General features: G+C 40.8%; 2 protein-coding genes across 3 annotated transcripts in view; one reads left to right on the top strand and one right to left on the bottom strand.

Moving 5' to 3' along the window:
* Window positions 1-214: 214 nt before the first annotated feature.
* On the top strand, window positions 215-7,427 carry si:ch1073-390k14.1 (deoxyribodipyrimidine photo-lyase). Of its 2 annotated transcripts, none has more exons than XM_014003464.1 (9): window positions 215-818; window positions 2,243-2,825; window positions 2,917-3,228; window positions 3,309-3,481; window positions 4,024-4,108; window positions 4,194-4,426; window positions 4,527-4,721; window positions 5,771-5,996; window positions 6,109-7,427. In XM_014003464.1, the coding sequence occupies exons 1-9, from the start codon at window positions 594-596 to the stop codon at window positions 6,651-6,653; spliced, it is 2,577 nt and encodes an 858-aa protein (XP_013858918.1). In that variant the 5' UTR covers window positions 215-593; the 3' UTR covers window positions 6,654-7,427. The 2 variants fall into 2 exon arrangements, with proteins under 2 accessions (XP_013858918.1, XP_013858917.1); XM_014003463.1 differs by having other exon boundaries at window positions 5,771-6,008.
* A 6-nt stretch (window positions 7,428-7,433) lies between these two features.
* The window catches only part of LOC106514286 (glycine cleavage system H protein, mitochondrial), a 3,147-nt gene continuing 2,017 nt past the window's right edge, over window positions 7,434-8,563 (bottom strand). Inside the window, exon 5 of the mRNA XM_014003467.1 lies at window positions 7,434-7,976. Coding sequence (XP_013858921.1) covers window positions 7,879-7,976 — 98 coding nt within the window. The 3' untranslated portion in view covers window positions 7,434-7,878. The remainder of the gene's footprint in view (window positions 7,977-8,563) is intronic.

Raw genomic sequence — 8,563 nt, 5'->3', positions numbered from 1 at the left:
TTAAGTGCTTTTTATTGTGTTTTAATTGTTGTTTTTATATCTGTGATCTGTTTTGTTGTTTTTAATTATTTTAAATTAGTTTTTGCTTTCTGTGAAGCACTTTGTGATGTTTGTGTCTGTGAAAGGTGCTATAGAAATAAAGTTTACTTACTTACTTACTTACTTACAGAACGAAGAAGGGCCACTTCTGGCCCTCAGGCCTTATTTTACCTACGTGTGCCTTTGACAAAATGATAAAATACAGGGTAAGCCTTAGACTCACTGCAGGCATTGACATTTCTAAAATTTAATTAAGTCTATATTGGTCTACTTTCTACGCAATTAATGAAATGTAAACATGGAATCCCATCTGTTATTCACGTAAGAAAAAAAATCTAAGAGCTCATTGGCTTTTTGTTAGATTTGTGCGCCCCCTAGTGGTCAGGTCGATGTATTACAGTTATTTAACCCGGGTTATACAACTTCTGTAACACAAGTCAGCTGTTTTGTAACCCGCTGAGAGAAGCAGACTGACAACAGAATGCTCAAAGCCTTAGCATTTTTATTTAACTTATTTTTGTAATTGTACTATTTCCTCACCTTCCTCTTGAACAATGGCTCCTTCGGCGGCTGAGGACAAAACACTGGAGCTGAGACAGATGCTGAGGGAGGTTCTGGTGGGTCGGGAGGATCCAGAGGGTTTCTTTGCCATGTGTTTGTCCGTCCTGGGCCACCAGGAGACCCGCGCACAGTTTCAGTCCATCATCAAGCCTCTGTCCACGGCCAACATCCGCCTGCACTCCGTCCTCACCTCCATCTACCACCAATATTTCTCCAAGGTCAGTGTGCATTTCAGCTCAACTTTTCTGTGGCTAAAAGATAAGTTGAAGCAAAGAGACTACAGTCAAAAATGTATATTGAATAATAATTAATTAACAAATAAATAATACTAAACTAGGCAAATATATTGAAAATATTAGGAGAAAAACAAACATAAAGTTAACTTAGAGAGCTAAAGCTAACATTAGCTAGCTAACAAATATTTGTACACATTGTTTCTATTTTTCACAAACACCTTTGGACTATTTTATTCTTTTTCTCTATATGCTTGATGAAACTTAAACAAACAAAAAAGTTACACGGCTTTTTTGTTTTTATTAAAATAGGCAAATATGCTAACATTGAACTTTAAATACACAAACTTAGCTAAACCTGCTAATTAAACCAGCTCAACAAACTCACCTGGTCTTCAACAGCATTCCTCTTGAGCAGAGTGGTACGAAAACACACAAAACACCAGTGGCAAACAAGAGCACGAAAACAAGCTAAACTTTAAAAACTCCTGATGCATCATCATCATCATCATCATCAACATCTGCTTAATTACGTCATTAACTCATCAACCAATAAGGTGACAAAAGAGTTTTTAAAACAAACAATAAATCATTGATATATATTAGACTTACTTATTAGTAATACTTATATATATATCAATGCAATAAACAGAAGCTACCACTATGGACCCACACGTGCAAAACAAAAGACAAAACTGGGTCTTTTCACAACTAAGACCATAAAACAAGCTTCACAAAACAAATGTGCATTTTTGCAACAAAACATATTGTAAAAGACAAATAAAGCAACATAAACCTAAAACCGAATAAAGGTTTTAAATATAAAGCCGTGCTTTATTTGTTTTGGTTGTAAAAAGCCTTTGTTTTTTCCTCATCTTTACAGTTATGTTGTACATTTTTCTTTCGAAACAATATTTTAGTCATCATTTTAAAGCCACTGCGTTGGGAACATCCAGACCTTGTCCACATTAGACATGCAAATGCTCAAAACGTAATTTCTGTGAACAGCAAAACCTTTTAACTCATCAAAGCATGAAAAGCACAGGTGTCATTAATAATTAACCTGAATGGTGTAAAAGTTTATTTTTCCAACAGTCTTTGTGAACCTTGACAGGACTTCCCCAGGTGGACTGGGGTTCTGTAATTTCTTCTGTGAAATGTGAAAATGTCTGATGCCAAATAATATTCAACGTAGCGGTTTTGACAATATGTATTTTTCTGTGAAAGTAAAAACAATCTGTTGTGGAAAAATTGTGTTGTTTTGGTATTAGAATTTTTTTGTATAATAAACCATTGGAATGAAGCTCATTTGTGCAAATCAAACCTTTAAAAACTAAATACAAAGATGATATTTTAACCATGCTAATAAATCATTTCCTTTTCTTTTTTTTAATTTAATTTTCTTTAAGACTGAGGATGAGGAACTACAGCTTGCTTTGACTCTATCTCTTCTGGAAATGGAAGATAACCAGATGTTGCCCACAAACCAAGACTCACAACTCCTGCAGTCTGAAATCAGTGTCAGTCCAAGTAGCTTTGTTCAACTTAAATCAACGTCACAGGGACAAAACACCTCCTCAGCACCAACTGGATCCTGGAACAAGGACCAAGACACCGAGCCTCAAAAAAGTTCACATAGCGTTAACCCGACTCATGGAACAGATCAGGAACCATCCTCTTCCTTTTCCAAGCCAGATACAGTGAATAAAAGGGACCAAATGACGGAGGAAGGTTTAAATAAACCCGACAAACCAAAACGCTCGAAGAATAGGCGGCAGCGGCGAAAAGGAACTGGCCAACAGCTCGTGGGTTTGTCCAGCTCTCTGTTAGCAACTCCACCAGTCGTGCTGTGGTTCAGGAGGGATTTGAGACTGTGCGATAACCCTGCTCTCATCGGATCGCTGGAGCTGGGGGCACCTGTCATCCCCGTCTTTATTTGGAGTCCTGAAGAGGAGGAAGGACCAGGGGTCACTGTGGCTATGGGCGGAGCTTGTAAGTTGTTTATAAAGTCGGTCAAAATAGCTACATTTGATCAAAATGCTAGTTTCAAACACGTCTAATAACATTTGCTTTTATTTAACAGGTAAATATTGGCTTCATCAAGCCTTATCTTGTTTATGTGCATCCCTGAAGCGCATTGGCAGTCATCTCATCTTCCTCAAAGCCAGTGGAGAGGCCAATAAAGTCAGATCCTCTCTGCACACACTGGAGCAGCTTGTGAAGGAGACTGGGGCAAGAACTGTATTGGCTAATGCCGTGTATGAACCCTGGCTGAAGGAGCGAGACGCTGCGGTGGTGTCAGCACTACAAGAAGGAGGAGTTGAATGCAAGATGTTCCACTCTTACTGTCTCAGAGACCCCTATTCAGTCAGCACCGAAGGTGTAGGACTCAGAGGTGAGTCATAAAATTCACTTAAAGTAAATATAAAATATGGCAGTTATCATGAGCTTTATGTTTTTTTTCCTCTGGTGTAGGAATAGGTTCAGTATCTCACTTCATGAGCTGTTGTAGACAGAACTCGGGGTCCCCTATGGGGGCTCCTCTTGACGCCCCAGCGACTCTTCCCACACCGGCTCGCTGGCCTCAGGGAGTTCCTTTGGAATCACTCGACCTGGCACGCATGCCCCGCAGAAAAGATGGCACAATAGTGAGTAAAAACAGTGCAGCTTTCCCCCTGGAGCCAAGCAACAAACTGGAACACGAAATTAGCATTTCCACAGAAACGGCAGTTTGAACGCTGAGAGCTGAGTGACTTATGCTACAAAAATTAGGAAGATGACAGAACAAATATTACAATTGGCAAAACAAAAGCAAAAACTAGCGTAACAGCAGCAAACAGGTGACTAAAAGCAAAAACGAGCAAAACAGATTGAAGCCAAAAATATCAAAACAGCTAAAAGTTAAGACTAGCAGAACAGTTAAGCTAAAAGTTAAGTGAGTATGCAGAAAACTTCAAAGATTTTTTATAGATTTGAGATGTCAACGCATATCTGTGAAAAAAATTGCAAAAAAATGTAAATATTTTAAAGTTACAAAATCCAAATCGTAGCCAAAAAGTCCCAAATAAGCTAAACCTTTGATTCCTGAATGACTGAAACAGCTAAAAGTATGCTGAAGAACTAAAAAACATACAGAAACAGCCAAAAACAGGAAAACCTTATTCTGTTTTGTTCTCATTTTTGTCCTCAGGTTGACTGGGCAGCTAACATTCGACAGGCCTGGGACTTCAGTGAAGCTGGAGCACATGCCCGACTTGATGCCTTTCTTCACAATGGTAAGACGCCTCACGTTTCTTAATGAGCTGTATTTGTTGATGAGCAGCGCCGAACATCAGCGCTCTGTTATTTCCATGTTTCCAGGTGTGTACAGGTATGAAAAAGAGTCCGGCAGGGCGGATGCTCCCAACACCAGCTCTCTGTCTCCCTACCTTCACTTTGGTCAGCTCAGTCCACGCTGGCTTCTGTGGGACGCCAAAGGAGCGCGCTGTCGGTCTCCGAAGTTCCAGCGAAAACTGGCGTGGCGAGATCTGGCCTATTGGCAGTTAACTCTGTTTCCTGACCTCCCCTGGGAACCTCTCAGACCACCATACAAGGTTAAAACGAACTGCAATGACTAAAACACATTAAAACAGGAAGCGTGTGTTGTAACAACCGTATCATCCTGAAGTTTTAATCATCTACTCCTGACTGCAGGCTCTGCGGTGGAGTACTGACTGCAGCCACCTCAAGGCGTGGCAGCGCGGTAAAACAGGCTACCCTCTGGTCGACGCAGCCATGAGGCAGCTGTGGCAAACAGGCTGGATGAACAATTACATGAGGCACGTCGTGGCATCTTTTCTCATTGCGTATCTCTACCTGCCTTGGCAAGAGGGCTATCGCTGGTTTCAGGTACGTTTTCATGCAGACACAAGTACACACTTAAAGGGAACCCTGATTAGTTGTAACATTAGACTTTATTTAATAAACATAAATTTTAACTGTAAAATAAAGACTGTAAAAATACTGTAGGATGTTCAGTTTTTATAATTTTTAAACTAAAAGTTTAAAAATATCTTACACGGACAGAGCCATTTTATTTACACGCAAAGCATTCTGGGTAAATGATGACATGGATAGGTCCTCGGTGCGAGGCTGCTAGCGAGCTATATCCACCCTGAAGGTTAATCTTGGACAATATCTGATGATCGACTCTTTTAAATGAAACCAGAGAGCGTTGACAGAGAGGAGAAGGTAGAAATGACTCAGCCTGTAACTGAAAATATGGATGGAGGACAACAGAGCTGCTTCATGGAAGAAGAACCTCAGCTTAGCCTGTTAGCTTTAGCATTAGCCCCGACGCTATCACCATACATATGTATTAGCTCAGTGCTACACATTCTCCTGTCATCACTGAGGTCCTCCATCCACATGACAGAGAGGGGAACACAAAAATGACTCAGCCTGCAACTGAAAATAAGGATGGAGGACCTCAGTTTAGCTCGTTTGTCGCGCTAGCGCCAAGCTAATACATATAAGGCAATATATTGTCGGCGCTGGCGCGAAGGCTAACAGGCTAAGCTGATGTTCTTCTTCCATGAAGCAGCTCTGTTGTCCTCCATCCATATTTTCAGTTACAGGCGTCATTTCTACCTTCTCCTCTCTGTCAACGCTCTCTGGTTTCATTTAAAAGAGTCAATCATCAGATATTGTCCAAGATTAACCTTCAGGGTGGATGTAGCTCGCTCACACCAAGGACCTATCCACGTCAGTTACCATCATCATCATTCATGCTTTGTGTGTAAATAAAATGGCTCCGTCCGTGTTAAAATATATTTTTAAAATTTACAAAACTGAACATCCTACAGTATTTTTACAGTCTTTATTTTACAGTTAAAATATATGTTTATTTAATAAAGTCTAATGTTACAACTAATCAGGGATCCCGTGCGTGTTTTTAGGACACACTGGTGGATGCAGACGTTGCCATAGATGCTATGATGTGGCAGAACGGAGGGATGAGTGGCCTCGATCACTGGAACTTTGTCATGCACCCCGTCGACGCAGCGATGACCTGTGACCCCTACGGCAGCTACGTTAGAAAATGGTGCCCAGAGCTCGCAGATCTGCCAGATGAGCTTATCCACAAACCTTGGAAATGCCCTGCATCTATGCTACGGCGCGCAGGTGAGGCAGGAGGTCAGCGTAAAACTTTGTGTCCAGCTGCTCGTTTTAAAGTAATAGTCTGAAATGTAGGTTTTAAACGTATAAAAAGCTTTCGGCACTTTTGCTTGTTTAGGTGTGGCGTTGGGCCGGACATACCCTGAGAGAATTATCACAGACCTGGAGGAGCGGAGGAGTAGATCACTGCAGGACGTGGCTTCGGTGCGCAGAGAGTTTGGACAATACGTGGACAAGCGCTCGGGCTGCGACTTGCTTCCTCTGCCCCCACGCCTGGTCTCCGAGGCTCTGGGCTCGTCCCACGAGGAGGCGGCTGTGGTGGGAGAAGGGAGGCGGTTCCTGCTGCCTCTGATCACGCGCATGGAATTCAAATATCAGCTAGAAAAGCCGGACGCAGACGCGGCGTCAAACCCCTTCAACGCCGTTCTGAAAGGGTACGTGAGCCGAAAGAGGGACGAGACCGTCGCCTTTCTCAACGAGAGAGACTTTAAAGCCAGTGCTATGTGTGAGGGAGTCCAGCGGCGGGAGAGGCTGGAGAGGGATCATCGCAGAATGGAGGGGCTTCCTTCGACTCCCTCACCCGGCGCCAGGGCAAGACGGACTCCGACAGCCAAGGACAGGTTCTCTGTGGTACCCAGTGGATCCATCACTTCTGTAAACTGAGAAATGAAGCTAAAATGCACGATGGTTACAAAAATCTTCTTTAGTATGGCCTTGTTTGGTTCAGTCACAAGCGGACATGCCTCTTTACATAAGTTCAATCGCACAATCAGCAGGAAGAGAGACAAATCTACAATTGTTAATGGAAAATTCTGAATACCTTCAACAGGACACTGAATCAATGGAAAGAAAACCCAACTGGAAACCACTTGTGACTACGACACCAAAGATTCAAACTTAAAGCAGCCTAAGATTAAAAGGTGAGCTAAGATCTACAGCAAACCAAAGATATGGCCCAGGGAGGATTTATGTAAAAGAAACAAACAAAAAAAAAAAAAGTTAACTTTATAAAATGGTTGGAGATTATTCCATGCAGTTTATTTTAAAGATGCTCTCAGGGATTGTTTTATACTAGCATATGTGGGGGAAAATGAGAGTAATTTAGGCACTTTTCTTGGTTTTGGTTCAGCTGGGTCGCACAAAGCTACATAATTCAGCTGAAATTGAACACTTCTGTAAACTGTCAAATGTTACTGTACCGAATGGATTTAAAGACTTGAACTTGGGTGTTTATAAAAGGGTAAAAAGCTTCCAATACTCTGTCTTCCTCTGGTTCCAGTTGTGTTGTATTCTGTTGTTAAACGTTTTTCTGTTTTCTAACTTCATGTTACTACCTCTGTGAGCCTGTGGAGCCGTACAGATCTTGTGATCTAAACAAACACTGCCTACATTTTTAACGCAGCATCCAAATATTAAAAATAATTAATTCCAAAGAAACCAGAGTGTGTAAAGAAATGTTTTATTTTCTGTTACATGGGTCCCATTCCACAGTGTCAACCAGCACAATTAATAATATCAGTGAGACCAAAAGTGCTTTTTAATTCTAAACAGTGTACGAGAACATGATTCCATTTTTTAAACATGACTGAAATGTTATGAACCCATTCTACAGACTGTGTAGTTTTCAACTTCTGGTTTGAGAATTGAAGCTGCAAAAACTGACGGTGTGTTTAGTCAGTGTAGTAGACTTACAAGTTTCCTTAAAGTCAATCATTTAGGTAGGTAAAGAATTTCTAAAGTTCACAACTCTACAACATGAGCAGATCAGCAGCCTGGAGTTGAAAAGATGCTAAACAATAGGATGTAACTGAGAGGCACGTGTAGTGCACGTCTCTGTCAGCGGTGTTACAAACAGAGAGGAGGCGTAGCACTGACTACAGATGCAGAGTTAGTCCTCCATAGAGCGGATGTATTTTTCATACACGGCTTCATCCATCAGTGTGTCGAGCTCAGCAGGATTACCAATAGTCATCTTCATCAGCCAACCTATAAAATACAGGATTAGTTAGGATTCAAATATTAAAATACATGCCATACATAAATAATGCATTTTTTTCATCACAATAATAAAGCAAATCAAAGAGCTTAAAGGGTGAAGACAGATTTGGATGTTTCCTTACACCGAGCCTTAAAACCTTTAAAAAGTTCATAAATCTTTACTGTACATTTATACTTTTTGTTCTGGTAATGTTTCTTTTCATTCCAGTTTTGCTGATTTGTTTTTTTAAACAATCATTCAGACATTTTCTGCTAAAACTTTTTTTTAGCTTCTTTCAACTTTTTTCTGCCAATTTCAGGTGTTTTTAAGCTACTTTTTGGCTCTTTCCGTTCCTTTATGCTAATTGTAGATACTTTTTTGAAAACCTATTATTAGGCTAGTTTCAGCATTTTTAGCTGTTCAGCAAAAAAAAAAAAAAATTTCAGCATTAGACATTCACACTGCATTTTCACCGGAAATGCAAATTCTCTACTTATGAAATCTTTCAGGCATTGTTTTCCAACAAAACACTATATTTTACTGCCCCCCACCACACACACACACACACACACACACACACACACACACACACACA

This window comes from Austrofundulus limnaeus, unplaced genomic scaffold, assembly GCF_001266775.1.
Source record: "Austrofundulus limnaeus strain Quisiro unplaced genomic scaffold, Austrofundulus_limnaeus-1.0 Scaffold19, whole genome shotgun sequence".
Taxonomy (NCBI): Eukaryota; Metazoa; Chordata; class Actinopteri; order Cyprinodontiformes; family Rivulidae; genus Austrofundulus; species Austrofundulus limnaeus.
This window is presented reverse-complemented; position numbering and strand designations above follow the sequence as displayed.